The sequence below is a fragment of the Neodiprion lecontei genome, chromosome 7 (genome assembly GCF_021901455.1).
Source record: "Neodiprion lecontei isolate iyNeoLeco1 chromosome 7, iyNeoLeco1.1, whole genome shotgun sequence".
Lineage (NCBI taxonomy): Eukaryota > Metazoa > Arthropoda > Insecta > Hymenoptera > Diprionidae > Neodiprion > Neodiprion lecontei.
The window spans coordinates 24,497,155-24,519,562 of record NC_060266.1 but is presented as its reverse complement, the minus strand read 5'-3'; the positions used below and the strand labels follow the sequence as shown (position 1 = coordinate 24,519,562).

At 39.6% G+C, this 22,408-nt stretch overlaps 6 protein-coding genes across 7 annotated transcripts in view; all 6 read left to right on the top strand.

Moving 5' to 3' along the window:
• The first annotated feature begins 863 nt into the window (after nt 1-863).
• LOC124295592 (G-protein coupled receptor Mth2-like) lies at nt 864-2,693 on the top strand. Its single transcript, XM_046746043.1, has 5 exons — nt 864-1,527; nt 1,701-1,779; nt 1,967-2,157; nt 2,205-2,367; nt 2,486-2,693. The coding sequence occupies exons 1-5, from the start codon at nt 864-866 to the stop codon at nt 2,691-2,693; spliced, it is 1,305 nt and encodes a 434-aa protein (XP_046601999.1).
• A 2,373-nt stretch (nt 2,694-5,066) lies between these two features.
• On the top strand, nt 5,067-6,921 carry LOC124295591 (G-protein coupled receptor Mth2-like). The gene is made up of 5 exons (XM_046746042.1): nt 5,067-5,292; nt 5,429-5,510; nt 5,690-5,856; nt 6,093-6,261; nt 6,365-6,921. The coding sequence occupies exons 1-5, from the start codon at nt 5,067-5,069 to the stop codon at nt 6,672-6,674; spliced, it is 954 nt and encodes a 317-aa protein (XP_046601998.1). The 3' UTR covers nt 6,675-6,921.
• Nucleotides 6,922-9,973: 3,052 nt separating this feature from the next.
• Nucleotides 9,974-22,408, top strand: part of LOC107221456 (peroxisomal hydratase-dehydrogenase-epimerase) — a 28,499-nt gene continuing 16,064 nt past the window's right edge. The window contains exons 1-2 of the mRNA XM_015660454.2: nt 9,974-10,094; nt 11,409-11,506. Coding sequence (XP_015515940.2) covers nt 11,411-11,506 — 96 coding nt within the window. The 5' untranslated portion in view covers nt 9,974-10,094; nt 11,409-11,410. The remainder of the gene's footprint in view (nt 10,095-11,408; nt 11,507-22,408) is intronic.
• On the top strand, nt 13,730-16,136 carry LOC107221443 (15-hydroxyprostaglandin dehydrogenase [NAD(+)]). Of its 2 annotated transcripts, none has more exons than XM_046745413.1 (7): nt 13,730-13,925; nt 14,088-14,182; nt 14,269-14,395; nt 14,481-14,587; nt 14,664-14,837; nt 15,615-15,763; nt 15,853-16,136. In XM_046745413.1, exons 2-7 carry the CDS (start codon nt 14,090-14,092, stop codon nt 15,995-15,997), a joined length of 795 nt encoding a protein of 264 aa, XP_046601369.1. In that variant the 5' UTR covers nt 13,730-13,925; nt 14,088-14,089; the 3' UTR covers nt 15,998-16,136. The 2 variants fall into 2 exon arrangements, with proteins under 2 accessions (XP_046601369.1, XP_015515923.2); XM_015660437.2 differs by having other exon boundaries at nt 13,730-13,990.
• Nucleotides 17,232-20,292, top strand: LOC107221452 (15-hydroxyprostaglandin dehydrogenase [NAD(+)]). Its single transcript, XM_046745415.1, has 7 exons — nt 17,232-17,317; nt 17,459-17,562; nt 17,646-17,772; nt 18,486-18,592; nt 18,783-18,956; nt 19,731-19,885; nt 19,974-20,292. Exons 2-7 carry the CDS (start codon nt 17,470-17,472, stop codon nt 20,101-20,103), a joined length of 786 nt encoding a protein of 261 aa, XP_046601371.1. The 5' UTR covers nt 17,232-17,317; nt 17,459-17,469; the 3' UTR covers nt 20,104-20,292.
• Nucleotides 20,512-22,262, top strand: LOC124295426 (15-hydroxyprostaglandin dehydrogenase [NAD(+)]-like). Its single transcript, XM_046745414.1, has 6 exons — nt 20,512-20,770; nt 20,919-21,045; nt 21,126-21,232; nt 21,485-21,658; nt 21,798-21,952; nt 22,021-22,262. Exons 1-6 carry the CDS (start codon nt 20,678-20,680, stop codon nt 22,151-22,153), a joined length of 789 nt encoding a protein of 262 aa, XP_046601370.1. The 5' UTR covers nt 20,512-20,677; the 3' UTR covers nt 22,154-22,262.

Sequence of the window (22,408 nt, the reverse complement as noted above, 5' to 3'; positions counted from 1 at the left end):
CCAGAAAGACGATTTTGAATTTCAACAAGAAGAAAAAGATAAATAAAAAGAAAGACAATGTACGCTTCAAAATTTGAAAGTTAGACGTTTTGAAAACAATGGTGGATCATAAAATGTATGAATGATAATTCTGTACGCCAATGTTTCTTTATAATTTGCGAAACCTAGATAAAATGAAGAAATTATTCACACTGCTGTGTTTCAGGCGAGAAATGAAAATTGTTTTACACATTTCTTTTTATTACGAATTAATCATCACGTACGACTCATCTATTCGTTCGAGTACGATTGTAAATTTAATTTTTGCAAAATGAGAATAAATTGTTGTTACACTTACCAATGTCTGATGAACAATAAACATTTCGTAGTGCACAGTATCGTGGTTACTTTTTAACGATCCATGGAAGAATCGTCAAATGTAATAATCATTCTGAGAGAGTAAATCGGATATGCGATACTTGAGCTTGTTAAACCGTTGTTAGGATCCAAGCTCAAGAGGAAACAACGTATTGCGGTTTACTCGAGCAAATGACGTAACCTTGGAGACATTAACAAATAAAATGCAGCGAAGGATTCAAACTTCGGATAGTCCGCTTTTTTTTTATTCAATGAAAGCGTAAAAGCCGTTAAACCATGGAATTTAAAACGGATTCTTGTCGACATTTCGCCCAGTCTTTATCGAAAAACCCTGAATGATTCCACACAAGGTTACATGAAAAGTAGTCAAATATCTGAAACATTTTCTCTCGTGACGTAATCATTCCGCATCCATTCCTTCGCAATAAAAGTAATTTTATATATGCACTTATCATCGTTCTTGGTCAGTTTAATTATAGTTCTCGCGTCGAGCGCTCACATAAAAAATGCTCGTGCCGACGTGTTTGCTCGTTGTGATTCTGACTCTGATCCGGCCGTCGGTAGAGATCAACGGTAACGGAACGGAACTTCCGCTTCCAGAAAATAACGTCGCCGATTTTAACGGATCAGAGTCTGCGAACAGATCAAGACACATTTTGCTGCCAATATTTTGCTGTCATCCAGGAATGGTTCGGCTGCCGGGTCGCTGCGAGTCGAATGACGACGCGCCTCTAATCTTGGTGAAAATTGGAGAATTGACGAACGAACTTGGAGTCGAAGTCGATATCCCGAATCATAAGCACCACCCGGTCACTCATGATCCTTGCATCGCTGACTGGACGAGATCATCCATTGTAGATTTCAAGGCAGGATCACAGTCGAGTTATGAGAAATATTGTCTTCTGTGGGATCCGAAAAAGGCGAACTTTGTCGCCAAAGTCTGCTACACATGGGTATTGGTAACCGACTGGGATAAATTTTGCATGTCTATAGCTGGTTTAACCATGCTGATGATTTTCATCGGCTACTCTGTGATTCCGGAACTCAAGACTTCCCACGGATTGATTTTTCGGTGTTACGTTGCCACTTATGCTCTGGCATACGTGGGAGTGTGGGGAGCGATGCTTACGTACGAATTGCCAGAGTATCCTGTTTTCTTCACGATTTTCGGTAATGGGGAAAAAAAAACATGTGCACGTATTTGGACAATGATGATAATGTTTGTGGGACTTTTTTTTGTCTCACATTGAAATTTCATCGCTTATTCTAGTTGTTGTGAAAAGTGTTACAATATCAGTTGCCAAATTCTATAAAGCTACTCTAACGATAAATTCACTTTTCAGTTGAGCTTGTACGGTTCTCCGTTTTTTCCATAATATCCTGGCTCAACGTGATGAACTTTGAGATGTGGAGATCGTTCCGGTGAGTTTAAATACCGTTTTCTAAACACCAGCGATTTCATCGTACCGTAGAATTATCCGGTAACGTGTAGCGCTTTTGATTTTGATATTTCATACACGAGCCCATTTCAGATAAGTGACCGTTATGCAAACATCTGTGACGGTAATATTTTCTAATCAGTTCGCGCGCGCTCCCCTTTCTGTTTCAGGAGTTCAAATACTTTACAAATGAGGGAACGAACGAGAAAAAAATTCACATGTTACGCCATCTACGCTTGGCTAGGACCGATCTTAATGGTTGCGGTCGTCAACGAGGCTTCGACCAAGATACCGTTCACCTACGACGATCCGGGCGGTGAGTTCGAATCGTCGTCACTCTTCCATAAATCCTCGGTAATTGGTTATGAGATTGAAACATAAATGGTTATCATTTCTCCGTATTTCCAGTGACTGCGTTCAAACATTGGACGAGTGTCGGAATAGTTCTCGCTGGTAGTCTCTGCAATATTTTCTTATACTCGACAACGGCGCGTGTACTAAACAAATTCAAAAAGGACACAAGGCCTTTGACAGATTTGTCAAACGAACACTACGCAGCTAGGAGCCAATGGTACGCCGTGAAATACAATTTAACTTTTCCGATTTGTCGAGACAGACGGATCCATAGATCCAATAAAAATAGTCATGCCAGAATATGATCACTGATCGTATTCGTGATTTTCATTCAGGTTCAAGCTACACATGAAATTGCTGTTACTGACTGGAATCCATTCGATAGTATGGATCGTGTGGTACACCTGGCCGACAGCTTGGCTGACTCACGTCTTCTTCTTGGAAGAAGCTATTCAGAGTGGATTTTTGTTACATATTTTTTTGTGGAACGGTAGAGTCAAACGCTACGCGAGCAAACTATTTCACCAAGTGTTGAATTGGTAGGCGTATTTTTCGCTTCCATTTATCACGATGATCCCTTTCCAAACACCCACACTGATTTTTCACGTCTTTGTTTCAAGGCTTCGTCGCCCGAACGAACAAATAGCTGCGTAAATTTATAACTTTTTCGATATACTGAACGATTTCCTTACAGTTTTAGGTAAACACTGTCGTACTTTATACGGAACTCGGTTTGTAAGGTGCGTCGATAATATCCTCAGTGCCGAATATTTATCTCACGATTTCTCAGACCTGTGGATCGTTCCATCATTTTTCATTTCGAGCATTCAGTTTTAACTGAAAATTTATACATCTTATTTCGCTCCGCTCAACGGGCACTTACGCAGCTAATAAAATGTCAAAAATATGTTTTACTACTTCAGTCGACAGTCTATGAAGGTACAATACTTTGTGAATTTTACAAGTATAATATTTTATATACTACGGTATTTGAATTAATTATTATTCTATCTTTTTACCGACCCTATAAAGAATTGTATTGTCCAACTGAGACCATTTTTGATATGCAATATACCTATCATGCTAACATTCTCTACTATCAATGTTGTGACTACCGCAAAAACGCCCGTTCTTTCCGCGACTCACTTCAGCATTTTTATCCCGCAAGTCCGTCGTTGGAAGAGGGGACTGACGGTGCAAACTTTGACTTATCCGGCAAGTCGAATGCCAAACCTGTATCAGAACAAACATGTCACTGTGAATTTGAAACGGTACCTAATTGATACCCCGCACCATTTCCTAAATGAAACAGGAAATCGATAGACGACGATCCCGTGGGAAGCAACCAAAGTGCTCGGCGCAAGATATCATATCCATTTTTCCGAGTAATTGGTTTCAAGTGACATTCTTATCAAAACGCATTTCGGATCATTATTCACACGTATCGCGTCGTTCGTGCAAAATTTAGGAGTGGCTGCCGGAGTCCGCGGGTGAGTGAATCGCGATGATCCGAACTAGGCGTCATTGTCGGATATTCAGTTGAACTCGCTGCCGTCTGGGGTTTTTACGTATCTTTGAAAACTCCAATAGCGTAATTTATACTCGAAATTTATATTTTTGTTTATCCTTTCTCTTGATCTGAACTCAGTTTTCAGTTTTTTTTTTTTTTTCTCCTCACTTGGATCTTCATCATGGACTCTTGTTGATCTTCTTTTCGACACTTATCGCCAATAGAAAAACCATCAAATCAATATCTTTTCACATATTTCAGAGTAAAAATTGCCCAGCAAACACAGAACTGTCGACTTTTACCTCATGGTACGTGACAATGCGAGTATTTTGATACCTCAACACAGACTCGTTACGGTGATATGCAGTCGTTAATCCGATGAATGCAATTTCCATGTATCTTTCAAATGGACGAAGTCATGGAAAGCGAAATAACTGATCATAAAAACTACGTATATTTTACATTTAAAACTTTCTGAACTTTACACACACATTTTTTCAATGATTCATAATAGATCTGGGGGCGTTCCAATGAAAATTTTTCCAACCCCCGAATAAGGCAACCCTAATAACTACTGATAAAAAAATGTTGTCACTTTATTATCGGTAACGCGGTTGATTGAAAGTTACCGGGCACTTGGCTAGGCTTTTCATTTCTTCTCTCGTTCAATCGAAATATCGTAGTTGCGTCACGTTTGTCTTCTACCTCAGGTGAAGTTAAAAGCACGATCTTCCACGTACGGATGAAAAATGGACCGCTCTGTTTCAAGGCACAAGGTGAACCTTTCGAGATCTGTCGGTAGATTTGTGGTTTGCAGCCTCGTCGTTTCATCGTTGACCGCAAATCATGGACCGGCGAACAAATTCCTCAACCGAGAGAACTGAACGAATGACTCGGTCCAAGTAAATGAAAATAACGAATGTTCAATCGCCGAAATCGGCAAGCCAAGCTTTTTCCGACAATGACGATTAACATTAAGACTTACCAAACAACATTTCGCGGTAAGACTTTATGGGAGATTTGGGCAAGTTGATCTTGAGGATTTTTAACGGTGATTCTCGATCAGGGTCGTTTTTCATAGCAAAATTCATTTCTATTCGAGGCACTCACGTCGATATACTACAACGTACTTTACGCGCGATATCCAAACCAACGATAAAGGTAATCGGCTGCTAACACTCTTACAATCAGCATGAATTTCGATTCGTTAATTAAACAAAGCTTTTCGTGGGGGATTCGAGGGCGCGAAGTGAAGTCAATGGGTTAGTACACAGCGGAGAACCGGACTAAGCTTCAGAAATATAACGGAATGCGCTGTGTTTTTGGATTTGAATCGTTCCGAGTGTATATCGGGAATTAACTTTGCCTGAGTTTGCGACTGCGGAATAGGTTTACACTCAGTTAATATGTCTATTGTTACGGAGATCATCATAGCATTGTTGTACATTGTTAGAACGATCGTCATGATCATCAACTTCATTGGTTACACGGTGGTTCCACAGTTAAAAAACAATCACGGATTGGCAATTCGCTGCTACATCTTCACCTACATCATTCTTGCCATTGTGTACGGTTGTATTTACGAAGCAATGATGCTGGATCCTGTTGATTTCTCACTAGTATATATGATAGGTAACACAAGCACAGATAATAATCAACACAGTTCTTTGTTTCCTATTTAAAGCGTTGGCGGACAAAAATCATTAAACTAATTGGAAATACGAGTACGTCGTATAACACGTATCGAATATTTTTTTGTAACCAACAGGTGCGATTATCGTCCACTATTGTAACATATCCAGCGCTCTCTGGCTGCAAGTCATAAGCTTTGATATTTGGCGGACGTTTCGGTAAGTCGCAAAACTTGATTTTCCAAGATACGACTCTCTCTAATTATTTATTAACTTGTATTCAATTGAGTAGGATTTTCAATTGATGTGATGTGAAATACGACATGTCAGTGCAAAATTTGGTGAGTATAAAAATCAGAAAGGACGACAATGCAGAAAATATCATTTGTCTGTTTCAGAAATGTACGATCCGTTGATCGCCGAGTCAGGGAACGTAGAAATGGGAAGTTTATTTGTTACGCCCTATATGCTGGGGTTTCACCCATCGTCTTAGGAATACCTGGGTTCATCTGTTACGTATGGGTTTTCATGCACTGGGATGACAACTCAGACCTTGAGTTTTTGAGTAAGTTCCATCATCAACATTTTTCAGTCAATAAAAATTCCCAACGAACCCGAGATAGTTTTGTCGATAAACTCAATATGCTGTATCTGATTTTTCACATTCGTTTCTACAATTGTCTGGCCTTTTGCGAAAGTTTGTCAGCAATAAAATCTCCTCAACATTCCTTTGTTTTAATTGTACAATCTATTGGTGCCCTCGAAGACCACCCTAGTTGTTCATACGAAGCTTCCGTTAAGGTTTAGTCAACTTTTTGCCAACGTTCATCGAATCTGCGATATACGCTTCAGTTTGTCTTTGCAACATTTTCTTCTACGTTGGGATGTTCTGCACGATGAGGCGACAAAGAAAAGAGACGGCTGCTCTGACCGAAGGGTCGAATCAACGTCACGGTGCACAAAAACAGTGGTTCGTATGCAATCATCAAATACAAATGTAAAATTATCGTAGCGTCTAAATTTAATTCACTTCCTCGCTTTGAAATTAGGCAAAGATTGTTTCTTTCTTACAGGTTCAACTTGTACGTGAAATTATCTCTGATAATGGGCATTCACATGATCGCGTGGACATGTATCCCATTTACCAATTTGGAATCAACCTTCGACTGTATATATCAAGTTTCGGAACTGTTACACAGTATTCTAATCTTTCGATTTTTCATTTGGAAAGACGGCGTCAAGCAGACATTCCGGAAACGAATTTGCAGCGCGGTATCGATTTGTTCAAGAAAAATTAGTCCTGGTGAAGGTAATACGAACGGTTCACCTTCGCCGGATGCTAATCCGGAAGAAGCATTACCACGAGTTGAAACCGCGTTTTGATCGTCGCGTTGTAAGATTTGGTCAGTCACGTGTTGTTGAACTATTTCACATATTGAGCAATATTCGTGGATAGTCTCGAGTGTCCCGAAGTATCCAACCCGAATGAAATTACGTAATACATGAATACCGGTTATCGCTTTTGTACGATATTATATCAAAAATAAATTGCAATGCTTGAATTATTGTTTTCACTCACCTCAGGTAGGATTCGAAGCAGGATTCTTACACTCATCGTAGGTAACAGCAATTGGTCCGCACAGACTGTTTTAACCATTCCGAATATCAAATCTCTCGTTATTCTCACAGCGGTTTGTGGAAGCTTGCCGAATGCTCGTTGGACCCCAACAGTCAGCACGAAACGCGATGAATCGGATCGTGTCTCAGGAACTTGAGAAACGATCACGTCTTCTGGGTTTTCAAAAGTTCGGAGTGAATGCCGGGAATCGATTTCCAGGCCAGAACGTGTTTACACACAACGTGCCTGGTCTGCAGATACCAAGATTCTGTCAAACTTTTCAGCGATTAGAGTAACGATTCTGACAAACTGCGAGTGTAACAAAGTAATTTAAATAATGTTACAGCTGTGCCGATACGATTCTACAGTAGACACGAAGTTATTCGAACATCTAATTTTCTGTCTATTCGTGAAAAATCCCATCGCTCACTTTGAATTCTAATTCTTCAGATATTACGAATAAATCCTCGTCCTCGACTCAATAACTTCGAAAGCTGACGAAATATCGCCTGGAAACCAAGACTGACAGGCTGCAGGGCTAAATATCAATCAATTTTTAGTGTCACACATTCAGACCAACAATGTGAGAAGTCGACTTGGCGATAAATTTAACATTAATGACCGGAGGTCGTGTTGAGATATTTTCTTGCCTGCATTATATAAAGATGATAACTTCAGAGATTAGATGTTTTTATGAGAGGTATCCATACCTCATTTTCGACCCAGCGGACGAGAGGAACACTTGCTGAAAACCACCGAGTAATTCATTCTCAACATTGATCAGGCAAGTGGAGATCCGTTGTGCAGTATTTCACTGTAATTTCATTCATTTTCTTATCCATTCAATTCAACTCAATTTCATTATTTTCTAGCCCATCATTCACACAGACGAACTTAGTAGTCGTGTTAGCGACTTTGGTCCATTCGTCGACCGAGGATTGGCTATGAAGGACATCATGCAACAACCACTGCAAAAGTTAGCACAGCACTGTTCTTCTCTTGTAGTGTAAACTATGAAACAGGTATCATTGACATGACTAGTCTCGGAGTCTCTCGTCAAAGGATCCGAAGAGTCTGTATAACGGTTCCAATCGTTCAAATGGCAGGCTTATATTATGTCCATTACCTCTGAATTCGAGCATCTGCTGTCCACCAGGCCGGAGATCGTCGGTGAAGCTTTGATGGAAATCATTGAAAGAGATGAGAGTGGCAGCGTCTGGATATCGGAGAACAGCGAGCCGGTCTGCGAAGTTCTCATCCCCGACCGCTTCGAACTGATAGCTTCTTCCAGAATGCAAAACTAGCTTCACCGTAGCAGGTCAACTGTTTCATACCGCCTGTTCAAATTTGTCTTAGAAATAAATTCCAATTGTTTAGTTAATTTTGTCACGCTCCTACCTCTTGTGTGATTCAAAGTACAAACAAAGATGTTGCAGAACTGAGGAGCAAGATGAAAAGAAAGAATTTTCAACACCCGCTGAACGATTTGCGCTTTACCATCATGATTTCTGAACCCTGCGCATTTTATTGCAACGTCGTTTACACAAGTTCATTGACGGATAGAGAAGTTTGGAACAAAAAAGACTGAACGAACAGTTGGAAAGTGGGCGACAATAAAGGTTGTCATTACCAAAAAATCAAAGGATGACGATTAACGAATTACATAATTTTCTGGGAGATATAAATTTGGAAAATTGGCGATTTCGAAAAATTGACGACGGAGCCGGGAATCGAACCTGATACATTGGTAGAGATGCTTGACCGGAGCCTTACTCCACTAGACCACATAGCCGCCCTGACTCTGTTGTCGTTAATTCCTCTCATCACCAGTGAGTTCAAATTTGTTTTCTTGTGCTTGGTATGTGTGAATAGAAAGTTTTCGTCTCTTATTTGACGGCTTTGATCGTCTTGCGTGTGCTTCCCATCGGAAGCGTAAGATTCCAACATGTAAATATTTATCTACATACATTCTTACATCGGGTGCTCAAGAGACGAAAACTTTCTATTCATACATGATTTTCTGTTCGTGACAGATGTTCCTAAATATATTTGTCCGGGCTGAAACGTTAACACAAAAAACTGTTTTGTTCTGACCTTCATATCCAAGAATAATATTTACGCGATGACGATTAACATTGGCAACTACCTTTAATTGCTGCTCTAGCAACACAATGCGTGAGATATCGCGGGTAATTCTTGGAGGAATTTTAAACACCTTTATACTTTTTGACCGACGCCTTTATCGGGGAAAACATGAGACCGATAAGAGGCATTCGCGTGAAAAGCCACAACGGAGCATTTCACGTGATATGCAACGAACCACCGATAAAATTAATTGGTAGCAAACACCATTTTAATCAGTTCAAGTTTCGAATCGTTTGTGAAATGCGGAATTTGAGAACGTTTCACTACGATCAAACTGGGGTTCAAATCCTGACTTTATGTCCTAGCGCTTCGAACACCGGAATGATGCAGAGGAGCGGCGAAAATTGTCTGGATATTTTGAAGCCCGACGAAATATCCGCCGTTTTTAAATTAACGACTGAGAACTGAGTGATGAATAAAAGAAGAATTGAACGAGAGCTAATCTCCAATCAATCCATCCGTTGAAACGTCCATTAACAATGAGATTACTTTCGTGAAATGTATAATTGATTATTTAACAGAAAACCATGATTGAGTATATTTCGAATTTGTTATATTCATGTATTTCTAGCGACTGTGAATAAATATTTTTACAACCTCAGCACCGGATGGTAGAATAATGAATTAATTCAACGACGAAATAATTCGAGCTAATCTTCAACTGATTGTACGATCATTTTATTTTACCGACTTTATCTTTGACGGAATACTTACACGATGTGTGAAAATAACACGAACTCTGAAGCTGACAACCACCGATGCTGCGGTAAAATGAATTATGCATCATTGATAAGCGACTCGATATCAGCAGAGAACCCTTATTTGAAAAATGGATGCACTCGTCCAATCTTATCGTTATAAACGTATAATTGTGACCGCGTAGTATCGGTGAGCCAAATCCGCAAACGTCGATCATTACTTCACAGAAATTCGTCAGCGCGAGTCTTGTCTCGAAGGAGTGAGTGAAACAATATTTAATCTTGTTGCAAACAGTTAGTCGAAAGTTTTGTTATCGAGAAATAACGTCAACTATTCTCTCGGTGAGATATTTTTATATCTGAAAAACTGTTCAACCGATTTACTTCGAATTTGGAGACAATATTCGTGGATAATTTGTCGTCTTTGTTCCGATCCCAATTTCATCTAGAATTGAATTTCAACTTCAAACTATCCTCACTTTGTTGAAGAAGAAAGTCGATTGAAAATATTTCGGATTCTAGAAAATGAGACAAACTATCCAAGAATACAAGAACTTGAAATCAATAGCTTTAGCAGGTTCTGACGCATGTTGTGGGCAATTATCGTATTTGACGATTTGCATTTGAAGTATGAAAAGAGACGGAGAGGGCGAGAGAGACGAGCTTCGATCGAGAAGAGTGAAGGCTCAGTGGATTTACGTAGTTCGATAATATAAGACGCGTAAAGTCAGTGAGTTGAAGCGTAAATCCTGATCAGGTAGAAATTTTAAACCGAATATAGTACAGAGAATACAAAGACTTCGCTCGCAATCTTTTTTTTTTTTTATTCACTTTCAAACATCTTCACGTTCTTACGCGTACATACCTCGCTAAAAAGAAAACCTAGCTCGTACAAATTTTACTTCACGGACAATTTTCTCCTCGCTCGTCGTTTTATCTTTTTACTTATACCTACGCGTGTTCTTCGTTATTTATCACGTGCGTGTTTAAACTAACAGGCTAAGTTTGTTAGTCCTGCGACGCGTAGGGTACCTTTTATATTGTAAAAATAAAATGACGAATTTAAGAATGAGTGGATAAATAAAAGGAATAGAAAACAGAAGTTCCCAAAGTTATATAAAATACTCAATTTCTATTGGTGTCTGATTACGAGTCTTCGTATCCTTATCTTATTTTATCGCGTAGATTTTGGGATAACCTAAAATCCTTATGTGCATGAGCCGGTAAACTCTTACAAATAAATTATTACGTAAGAAATGGAAAAAAAAACAGGTTTTTCACATTTTTTCTTTTCTATACTTAACGAATACGTGAAACTTCGAGCTTTTTACTACTCTCAAAGTATAATGTGTAAAAGTAAAATTTTTGTTCAAATAGGCAGCGGAATAATTTTTAAAAAAGAATCCAAAAAGCAGTCGCATTATCTTAGAGAGAGAAGTCTATGGATTAAAAATTTATTTTTTTCAAATATTATTGCGTTCAAAAAACAGAAAAAAGTAGAGAAAGTTGAAACCCAGAAAAAGTAATTTAAAAATAACGGTTTTAAACAAATTTCACAAACGGCAGAAGTTTTGAGTCACCCACGGACTTGAAAAACAGTGGCACTCGGAGGATTGAAGAACGAACTGATTAAATTTTTTCACTTCGATGTTTCAGGAATGGATCCGATAGCAAATAAAGTTGTACTTATCACAGGCGGGGCCAACGGAATCGGCTTCGCCTACGCCACGGAATTTTTAAGAAACGGAGCTGCGGTGAGTTCGCTAAATTTAAGACGCATGTATATTTTTTGTCAATACATTCACGTCGCATTATCGAATGCCGATAAGTTTTTACGATTTCAAAGTTCAGTCGGGGTTTGCGATGGTCGTTTGTGCAAAATGAATATTAATTTCGAATTTCTTCATTATCTCAAATGATTTTCACCTCTAATAATAACCGATAGAAATTTCCATAAGTCATATTAACGCTGTGTTACGAATATAAAGCACGTGGCTATTCTCGATTTGGCAAATTCGAACGGCGATGAAGCGGTGAAAAAATTGGAAAAGGAATTCGGAAAAGGAAAGGCGATATTTATCGTATGCGACGTGGCCAAGGCTCAGGATTTGGAAGGTGATTTTGCATTACGAGACATAGAACGAACATTTCGAAATAATTATTCACCAGTGACTCGCGGATAATTCTTATTCATCACTTAAAGATGGGTTCGCTAAAACGGTGAAGGAACTCGGTGGACTCGACATCGTCATCAACAACGCTGGTATAATGGATGACTCGCGGTGGGAACTGGAGATAAATGTAAACATCGTAAGTGTGTAAAAAACAGACAAAATTAATTGCGTGTCTTCAATAATTTATCCCAAGAGTTTAAAATTCGTAAATTTAGACAGCCGTAGTGCGCGGAACTTTGCTGGGCTTCGAGTACATGGGAAAGAACAAAGGCGGCAAGGGTGGAACCATAGTGAACGTCTCTTCAATCTTGGGCATCATACCAATTTGGACTTTCCCAGTTTACTCGAGTACCAAACACGCGGTCATTGGCTTGACTCGATCTTTCGGAGTAAGTTCGACCATTTTTCTCTGCAAAATAGGGTCGCTCGATTTAAGGGTTCGATTCTCGTTCCCACAGGAACACCATCACTTCGATAAAACAGCGGTCCGAGTAATGGCGATGTCTCCAAGCGCAACGGAGACCCAACTGATGACCAAGAGTTATGAGAGGACGCTGGAATGTCTGACTCCTGATAACGTGAGAGAAATGATGCTCCATTTCCCATCTCAAAGGTTGGTATCCCGTTTCTATTCTCGCCTATCATCGATCGACGCGATCGCTGTCACCCGACGTTTTCATACCACAGTGTTGAAGCGGTGGTCGATGGCATGCTCCACATGATCAGAGTCGGGGAGAACGGCAGTGTCTGGGTGGTTCAGGCCGGAGAACCGCCGTACGAAGCTGACTTTCCCGATAAACCAGTGAAGAAGGTCCGAGGTTGAGGCGGGCTGTGGACACCACGGATTGCGTCGAGACCTAAAACTGTAGGTAAAATCGTCAGAAGAGATTTTCGAAACGATTCGAGGTCTGAAATTGTCCTGATTTTGATTTCAGGCTACAGCTGATTTCTCGATGAGAAAGCGAAGAGAATCTCGACTTTGGAGCAATCGCGAAATGCAAGATCAACACGGAACCGGATTTTACTAAATGTTTGCATTTTTATTTTCATGACAAATAAACGAATGAATAAAAAGAATTTACGGTTATTACGACGATGTTTTATGCTCGTTGATTGCTGTTCAGCGATACTTGAAAACAGAGGATTTGGGATTAGTAATTGGGTTATTCGTCTAAAGCCGCAATTGTTACTGTAATATTTTTATATGATCTTATCGCAAGTGAACGGTAATTGTGACGATAACCTGAGGAGAAACCGATAACATACCAGAGATTATACTCGACGTTTGCACCGATTTTTATCTCCGACCTTATTATTGGATTCATTCTTGATCTGATTAACGTCCTGTTGAATGGTACGTGGCAGGGATAAGCATTTATGGAAGGGTTCGAGTCAACAATTTTTACAGCATTCGAGATCGATTCGATTCTTGTGCAAACCAAAAGATTCTGAAATTATTTAGGTGGTTGATTAGAATCGGGCGAAGCGAGGTCTAAAATACAGAGACTTTTGAGTAAATTTCAGTGAACCGAGCTTTTATTGATAACCTACTCGCTGCTTGCTTGATCTTAAAAACAGAGGTGCGAGTGCGTGACGTGTGCGATGTACGCATGTGTGTGTGTGTTTGCTGTAAGACAAGTGTTCCAGAATTATAAGTCTCAGTGTCGAATGTTTCGCCAGTTATTAACCTCTCGAAGTATGGACTTTCAAAAAATGACTTTTAAAGGTTTATATGCGGGCTCCCTACTCCGGGAAGAATGTTTGCGAAAGTAATTCAGAATGGCGGTGAAAGTTCGAGTCGGCGGTTTTATAAATCGCTGATACGTAAGTAGCTGCTGGAGGATCGCAAAGCTGCACAAGCTCAAAGACGGTGACCGGTTAACGCTGTTATGTAAACGTCGCACGTTATCGGAATACTCAATTATAGCTTTGTTCAGTTATCTTTTTTCGCTGTCTACCAATAGCGGGGTAGCCGTTGAACCGAACGCACTGTACGCAAGTGAGTATCGCGTTAAAAAAAATTCACCATTCCAAAGTGTAAGCGAACTAGTCAAGTCGAAATCGGTAAGCCGACCAAAGTATTCCACATCCTTGGAATGTTGGAAGTCGATTCGTACGAGGGAAGAAGAGTGATGAAATAATCGAGTATCAATCTTTTCAGCAATGCAGATCAAAGGTAAAATTGCACTCGTAACAGGAGGAGCAAGTGGCATTGGTCTCGCCTACGTTAAGGCGCTCTTAAGTAACGGAGCAGCGGTAAGGTTTAAGAAATACTTGATGAAAATCGTCTCAGTTAGTCGCGTACCTCGATTGCCACGTTTTAATTTCAAACGCTTACACAGAAAGTGGCCATTCTCGATTTGGCAAGCTCGAACGGCGTCGAAGTCGCGAAAAATCTGAACGCGGAATTCGTTCATGGAAAGGTGATCTTCGTCGTGGGCGACGTGACGAAGTCCAAGGAGTTGGAAGGTAAGAAGGGATTTGGAGCGAAATTACGCGAATTAGAATCAGCAATTAACGCTATAAAAATACTCTGTCCATTTAACACTCGAAGCCGGATTCGCAAAGGCTTTCGAAGAATTCGGTGGACTGGATATCGTGATAAACAATGCCGGGATAATGGACGACACGAAATGGGAGCTCATGGTTGACATCAACTACGTGAGTCTGCAACGAGCGAAAAATAGTTGATCGTAATTCCGCAACGTTTTGATCCACCGATTTTAATCGTTTTCAGAACGGAGTCGTGCGCGGAACTTTGCTGGGTCTAAAATATATGGGGAAAAACGAGGGCGGTAAGGGAGGCACCATTGTCAACGTAGCTTCGATCGTTGGCGTTATGCCGTCCAACATTTTCCCCATTTATTCTGGGACCAAACACGCCGTTATCGGTCTAACCCGATCCTTCGCTGTGAGCTTTTACCTATTTTTCTCTACCATCGACGAGCGTTTGTATCGAGCTTTAAGAAAAAAAGAGAACATTGAATACTTTTTGATAAGATAAAAAGCTGGGTAGAACCAGCCGCTGTGAAGACGATGAGAAAATTAAATTTGAATAATAATAACGGTCAAAAGTTCTCGATGAATTGTTTGAACGAAACCTTGTTCAGCAGATTTACAGGGAATATTATTTTTTGCCACGTGAAATGAGTTCGTTGATTTTTCTGAATACACATGAATTTTTAAGGAATTTTCTCATTATTTTGAAAACTATCAATTTCGAAAAATAGAGGAAAAACCCTGTGTTTTGGATACGTTTTCGTAAAAACGTTGCACATCGCAATTAAGAAACTTTCGAAAACGGAAATTTCAAAATATGAGAAAATTCTTTAAAAATTCATGTGTATTCAGAAGAATCAACGAATTCGTTCCACATGACAAAAAAAGACATTCCCTAAGAATTCGTTGAATAATATTTTGTTGAAATGATTTATTGATAACTTTTGAGCATTATTATAATTCAGATTTAATTTTCTTACCACCTTTATTGTGGGTAATCTTTTTCCTACCAGACTCACTTTTGGTTAAGAACGTACAGCCAGTCCATCCTTAACACGATCTAAGTCAACCCATCGCTATCTCATGCCAATTTTTCCAATCGGCCACAAAATGTGTTCATTAAAAGTCTACGGAGGTCAATTTAAAAAAAAAATTTTCAACAAACAAAGTTCAACTTCTTCCATTCCAGGCACCAGAAAACTACGACCACACAGGCGTTCGATTAATGTCGATGTGTCCGGACGTCACGGAAACCCAACTTATAACCAAAAGTGTCGGACGTTCGTTGAGCATCATCAAAACCGAATTGCTGAACAAAACGTTCAACGAAATGCAATCGTTCGTACACCTCGTATTATTTTTCGGAGCTGACTTAATCGCGTCTTGATAAAATCCCGATCTGATCCCTCCTCCTTTCCATATTCCAGAACGGAAAGCGTCGCCAAGGCTATGATGCAGATTATTCGCGAGGGAGAAAACGGCAGCTCTTGGATCGTGACGCACGGTGAACCGCCCTTTGAGGTCGACCTTCCTGAAAGTTCTGAAAAGTTTGTGCGAAAGGTTAGATCTTAAGGGATTAATTCGATCGAACCGTCGGAAATATTCCTGAAGGTTTGGATTACCATTGAACGCTACTTGTGACGTTTTGTTTCGGACTAAAAATGAAATTGTGTCGTACAATTGTTTGAGGAAATAAATTATTTAAATTTTACTCGCTTTTTTACTTCTTTTTCGCCTATGCACGGATCCACAAGTCATTCAACATCCGGCGGTACGTAATTTTAATCTGGTTATACACGAAATGTTTCAAGAAAAAAAAACCCTTACTACGTATCGAACCAAATATTTGGCGAGTGAAAGAGCCAGAAAGTTGATTCGATCAATTTTTGTGAGATTATTCAATTCCGGGAGGCGTAAATTTTGATAAAATTGCTGTAATCAAGCAATGAGATTTATTTGCCGCAGAAAACTGATGAGGTACTCTTGGTCGATATCTTGGGAAATAATAATTCATATCGTTTCGAGATCAATAACGCAAGTTTTAAAGATTCAAGACTACAGTGGAAGAAAAAAAAAAAAAAAAAAAAACAATCTAATTTTTTTTTTTACACCGTTAAGTAATCAAAATATTTGGAACATTTCAATACCATCGACAAGCGGTGGTTACTTTGTAAGAAGATTTTATCCTGGATCAATTATACTTGTGAGGATGACGAAATTTTGCGCAAACTAAGCTCCACGTTATCCAATGCGATCCGTATCGTGGTTATCAGTAATTCTGGATCTGGATGTAACAAAGTTGAGTTTATTATCGAGTGTTAGTTGTTTACATCACTCGTACGTTACTACTTGACTACATCAAGATAAGAGTGAGAGGTGGTATTTTTCACTGTATACAATTAAACGTTATTCACGTATTGTAAATGGCATTTTTCTGTAATAATTACACCATGAAATTTGTTTTGAAATTTTTTCAACCTTCAAATAGTTATAAATAGAGGAAATCTTTCTTTTCCCCTATAACGTGAGACTCCTACGGTTATCTTAGAAAACAAAGGCGCTCGATCTAAATCGCCTTTTGAATTTGGATAGAAACCACGTACCGAAGAAAAATTTTAAGGCTAGATTACGTTGTTTTCTTTTTTTTTTTTTTGCTCAATTTTTTGCTCTTTTCTTACGATTTTGTCCAATCCTTCAGCAGGGCTTAGAAACAATGAATAATGAGCTGCAAACGATAAGGTGAAGTTATCGACGCGTAATCACGGTATGTACGCGATCTATTCTTATCTACGTGAAAAATTGTACTTGGGTTAGTTAGGCGTTAGAACAGAAGTGTATAAAAGCACAGGATTTTAAGTTAATCAGCCCAGTTAGGTGTGACCGCATCGTTAGGTGAGTTGCGATAATGTTTCAGCCGTGCGGAATTGAAGAGAAAATTACAAGTGGCCAAAGGGTTTTAATTGGCACGGTGTGCCGAAGAGGAGTAAAAGTTTTTTCAAAAAATAATTAACCGTTTTTCATAAATTCTTACAGATTATAGCGATATGGACGTCAAAGGAAAAACTGCACTCATCACTGGTGGAGCCAGTGGAATAGGCTTCGCCTACGCGGTGGAATTATTACGCAATGGAGTTGCGGTGAGCGATTAGAGCATTCATAGTTTAGAAATGACGCAGGGTTTGAAAATGTCACGATTCTGTTATAAATTCCCGATTAATAGCACGTGGCGATTTTGGATTTGGCAAATTCTAACGGCAACGAAGCGGTGAAAAAATTGGAGAAGGAATTTGGAAAGGGGAAGGCGATATTCCTAGTCTGTGACGTTACAAATGCCCAACAGCTTGAAGGTAGGAAGAAGAGAATAATACTATAGACAGAGGTATAAAACTGCTCAAAGTGTTCTATAAAGTTCGGTATTGTAACGATTTTAGGTTATTCTAAAATCTACGCGATAAAATGAGATAAGGACACGAAGACTGGTAATCAGACACCAATAGAAATTGCATATTTTTATATAATTTTTGGAACCTCTGTTTTCTATTCCTTTTATTTATCCACTCATTCTTAAATTCGTTATTTTATTTTTACAATATAAAAGGTACCCTACGCGTCGCAGGACTAACGAACTTAGCCTGTTAGTTTAAGCACGCACGTGATAAATAACGAAGAACACGCGTAGGTATAAGTAAAAATATAAAACGACGAGCGAGGAGAAAATTGTCCGTGAAGTAAAATTTGTACGAGCTAGGTTTTCTTTTTAGCGAGGTATGTACGCGTAAGAACGTGAAGATGTTTGAAAGTCAATAAAAAAAAAAAAAGATTGCTATCGAAGCCTTTGTATTCTCTGTACTATATTCGGTTTAAAATTTCTACCTGATCAGGATTTACGCTTCAACTCACTGACTTTACGCGTCTTATATTATCGAACTACGTAAATCCACTGAGCCTTCGCTCTTCCCGATCTAAGCTCGTCTCTCTCTCTCCCTCTCCGTCTCTTTTCATATTTCAAATACGAACCGTCACAGTGTCGTGATACTTTTTATTTGTTCAACACTCGAAGACGGATTCGCCAAGGCTGTCAAGGAATTCGGTGGACTCGACATCGTCATCAACAACGCTGGAATAATGGACGATTTGCGGTGGGAACTTGAGATAAGCATCAACTACGTAAGTCGGACAGCGGAGAAAACGTAAAGAGCAAATAAATTGGCGCAAATTCCACTTGACATCGGAATAGTACAAACTTCCGCCTACTTATATACCACCATTTTCCATCGAGTCGACCATTTTGAACTCAACGTTTGCTTATCAGGTACTTTAGCTACCGACTCACTGACCCCTACAATTTCCCCGACAGACTGCCCTGGTTCGTGGAACGTTGCTGGGCATGAAGCACATGGGAATAGACAACGGAGGAAAGGGAGGAACCATAGTGAACGTCTCTTCGATCGTTGGTGTAATACCATTGATTATCTTTCCGGTTTACTGCGGTACAAAACATGCCGTCATCGGTCTAACTCGATCGTTCGGGGTAAGATTTCATTTTGAAAACTGCAACCAGATTGAAGAATCGATTGGTTAAGGGTGCTATTGGGCGTATACTTCCAGCCAGAAGTGAGTCTCAATAAAACTATCAAACACTTCGATGAGATAAGGATCTGAAAAGAATTTATCGTGACCAAGTTGATAAGATAATTCGTTTCGAATAATAATAATAATAATAATGCCAAAAAGGTGTTAACGAATCTCTGGTGTAATTTTTTTAATTTCATATAAAATGAATTTGTTGATTTTTCTCAATACTTGTGATTTTTTTTGGAATTTTTCGGCGATCTTAAAAAACCTGTTTTCGAGAATATAAATTTTTTTTTTAAATTGATCAAAAGTTCTGAATTTTTGGATATGTTTTCGCAAATGATCGTACATTACACTGAAGAAGTTTTAGTGGCATGGAACGAATAGTTTCATAACTAGAGTGTTAAAAGATTTGTAAAACGAAATTATTGAAAATCGCGGAAAATTCGAAAAAAAAAAAAATTCATAGATATATAGAAAAATCAATGAGTTTATTTTGTACGAAATAAAAAAAATTTCACCACAGATTTGTTACGCAAATTTATGTTTAAGCAAATTATCTTATCAACTTGGTTACGATTGATTTTCTTTCAGACTCTTATCTCATCGCAAAGTGTTCAATATTCTCATCGAGACTAACTTTTCGTTGGGATTATCCGTCCAATACTACCTTAATCGTGTTTCACCGGATTCCCATTCTCATTGAACCCGTTTCTTTCGATCCATACAGCAACCTTATTACTACGAGAAAACCAAGGTCAGAGTTGTCGCAATCTGTCCGAGCATTACGAACACGCAATTGATGACCGAAGCCGAAGGAAGAACCGTCAAAGGCACACCCTACACTGCGCTTCCTGAAAAACAGAGAGCGGAACCTTTGCAATCGTTAGTATCGTGTTTGGATTAATTGTCAAGAGTCGAAATTATCTCAGCGAAAATAATCGTGCTAATTGACGCAATTGCCGTTATACAGTGTCGAGAACGTGGCCAGAGGCCTCCTGCATATTTTACGTGTCGCCGAAAACGGAACTTCGTGGCTCGTGGAAAAGGAACAAAAGCCCGCGGAGCTTGTAATTCCTGACATACCAGTGACGAGGGGTTAAAACAAACGGAGAAGAAAGATTGGACTGCTTTCGGGAACCCGATCCGATTGGAAAAACTGACGAAGCGCGTTGACTGTGAAAATTTACGAATGAATCTACGTGTGTAATCAGTTTTACCGAAAGAAACAAGAGAATTTTGTAAAATTACCGTGTAAATAAAACTGTGCCGTATTATTGGCAAAACCAAAAGAGAGTCCTGGTTTATTACCTTCTGGATATGACAGGGATTTGACAATGGAGAGAAAAAGAAACTGGGTTCCTACTGTGGATGACATATAGGTGAATAGGTTCAGAGTAGATAAACTTTTTGTTTATAATTTGGCGAAGTCAAAGTTTATCGTGAACCAGATAAGTTCGGAATTACGTATTTGTGAATTGACCAATCGCGTCTAATTATTACGTTACGACTTGTTCGGTGGTTTAGATTTATTCGGAGCAAGAGTATCGAGTGAAAAGAGAAGATCTTGGTGAATCGAACGCAAACTGAGTCAAGACTTTGTCGAAAAAGTTATTTAAAATTTTGTCCGGATACAAGTCAAATATTAATCGCGAGCCTGACGTGAATTTTCCATAAATGGATATAAAAAATAAAATTGCTCTGATCACCGGGGGAGCCAATGGAATAGGCTTTTCATACGCTAAAGAATTCTTGAGAAATGGAGCCTCGGTAAGTTGTCCGAGTAGAAAATACTTTTATGATTGTAGGCATGAATAATTTATTGAAATTCAAAAATTACGACGTAGCAAATAATGCGGGTGAGAAAAAATTCGTTAAGCAAACAATTTCACTGTGGTTAAATTACAATCAATCACAGCACGTGGCGGTTCTCGATTTGGCTGATTCGAAAGGTGAAGAAGCGGTGAAAAAACTGAACGAGGAATTTGGAAGCGGTCGAGCGATCTTCGTCGTCTGCGACGTGACAAAGTCCGAGGAACTGGAAGGTAATAATTTGCGACGTATTGAAACTCCTCGCTGCGATCAATGGATCGTTGTAAACATTTATCCGTTGCAAACTTTGCAGCTGCGTTCGCAAGGATTGTCAAGGAATTTGGTCGACTCGACATCGTCATCAACAACGCTGGGATAATGGATGACTCGCGTTGGGAGTTAGAGGTCAACATCAATTACGTAAGTAGAATCAACTACGCATGATTATGATTAATCAGCTAACGCGAACCTTGAACGTCAGTTCGTCACTCTGATTCAAAGATCGGGGATTCTTCGGTCGTTGGCATCACCTAACGTATTTTGGCATCGGCAATTGAACTCTTGGAGTTAAAAATCAAGAATGTTACAATCAGATTTTCATCTCTACATCGACTCGATAGAACCCGTTTTTCCCGTTCTTCACTTCTCCACTAATTGAAATCTTTTACACAGATCGGCCTGGTGCGTGGAACGCTGCTTGGCTTCCAGTACATGGGAAAGGACAAGGGTGGTAAGGGTGGCACCATAGTCAACGTCGCTTCAATAGCTGGTCTCATCCATGCTCCACTGTTCCCGATCTACGTGGGTACCAAATGCGCGGTCATCGGCTTGACTCGGTCATTTGGGGTAAGAAGAGAGTCCTCGACGCACTTTGTTACCCAAGGGTTAAAGTCGCGATCACATCGAGTTGTCCTCTTTGGTCGCAAACGTTGAACGCAGACTCGTTCAAAGCTTGGACTCCACGATCCATTTCCAATCTTTTCAGCATTCGTATCATTACGACAAGACTGGCGTTCGACTCTTGGCGATGTGCCCAAGCGTCACGGACACACAGCTTGTAACCGGTGCCCCGAAGCGAACCTTGGACGTCGTCACCCCGGATACGGTGACGGAAATATTGAACACTTACCCATCGCAAACGTTAGTATATTCCTGAGCATGGTTCGATCACCTTTGTTTCAATAACGAAAAACACGTTTGACCATCAGGGCGGACAGCGTGGCGCAAGGCATGGTACAAATTATACGCGACGGAAAGAGCGGCAGCGTTTGGCTCGTCGAAAACGGGGAACCGGCGTTCGAGGTTGACATTCCCGACGAAGTTATTAGAAAAGTTTTGTAAAAAGGGGAACGGAACGATAATTGTGACCATTCGAATTTTAAGCAACAATTATAAGCTGAATTGTATTCCACTTGTATTGAATAAATAAAACGATCGTATACACTGATAATTGGAATCCAAATTTTCGAAATCTGGAGGGATTGATAATCGATAGTTCCACAAGTAAACTCTGCCGTTGGTGGCACCTTGAAAGTTGAAAGGCAGAAGCAAACTGAAGTTTAAATGGATTTGACACAGTCATTATTACGGTCGAAG

Bases quoted from the DNA above. Each gene is read 5' to 3' on its own strand.
- LOC124295592 (XM_046746043.1), top strand. From the start codon at position 864: ATGCTCGTGCCGACGTGTTTGCTCGTTGTGATTCTGACTCTGATCCGG. The intron at 1,780-1,966 runs GTGAGTTTAAAT...TTTCTGTTTCAG, and splicing joins GAGATGTGGAGATCGTTCCG to GAGTTCAAATACTTTACAAA. The intron at 2,368-2,485 runs GTACGCCGTGAA...ATTTTCATTCAG, and splicing joins TACGCAGCTAGGAGCCAATG to GTTCAAGCTACACATGAAAT.
- LOC124295591 (XM_046746042.1), top strand. From the start codon at position 5,067: ATGTCTATTGTTACGGAGATCATCATAGCATTGTTGTACATTGTTAGA. The intron at 5,857-6,092 runs GTAAGTTCCATC...GCTTCCGTTAAG, and splicing joins CTCAGACCTTGAGTTTTTGA to GTTTAGTCAACTTTTTGCCA. The intron at 6,262-6,364 runs GTTCGTATGCAA...TCTTTCTTACAG, and splicing joins CACGGTGCACAAAAACAGTG to GTTCAACTTGTACGTGAAAT.
- LOC107221443 (XM_046745413.1), top strand. From the start codon at position 14,090: ATGCAGATCAAAGGTAAAATTGCACTCGTAACAGGAGGAGCAAGTGGC. The intron at 14,183-14,268 runs GTAAGGTTTAAG...ACGCTTACACAG, and splicing joins TCTTAAGTAACGGAGCAGCG to AAAGTGGCCATTCTCGATTT. The intron at 15,764-15,852 runs GTTCGTACACCT...TCCATATTCCAG, and splicing joins ACGTTCAACGAAATGCAATC to AACGGAAAGCGTCGCCAAGG.
- LOC107221452 (XM_046745415.1), top strand. From the start codon at position 17,470: ATGGACGTCAAAGGAAAAACTGCACTCATCACTGGTGGAGCCAGTGGA. The intron at 17,773-18,485 runs GTAGGAAGAAGA...CAACACTCGAAG, and splicing joins AAATGCCCAACAGCTTGAAG to ACGGATTCGCCAAGGCTGTC. The intron at 19,886-19,973 runs GTTAGTATCGTG...GCCGTTATACAG, and splicing joins AGAGCGGAACCTTTGCAATC to TGTCGAGAACGTGGCCAGAG.
- LOC124295426 (XM_046745414.1), top strand. From the start codon at position 20,678: ATGGATATAAAAAATAAAATTGCTCTGATCACCGGGGGAGCCAATGGA. The intron at 21,046-21,125 runs GTAATAATTTGC...CAAACTTTGCAG, and splicing joins AAAGTCCGAGGAACTGGAAG to CTGCGTTCGCAAGGATTGTC. The intron at 21,953-22,020 runs GTTAGTATATTC...TTTGACCATCAG, and splicing joins AACACTTACCCATCGCAAAC to GGCGGACAGCGTGGCGCAAG.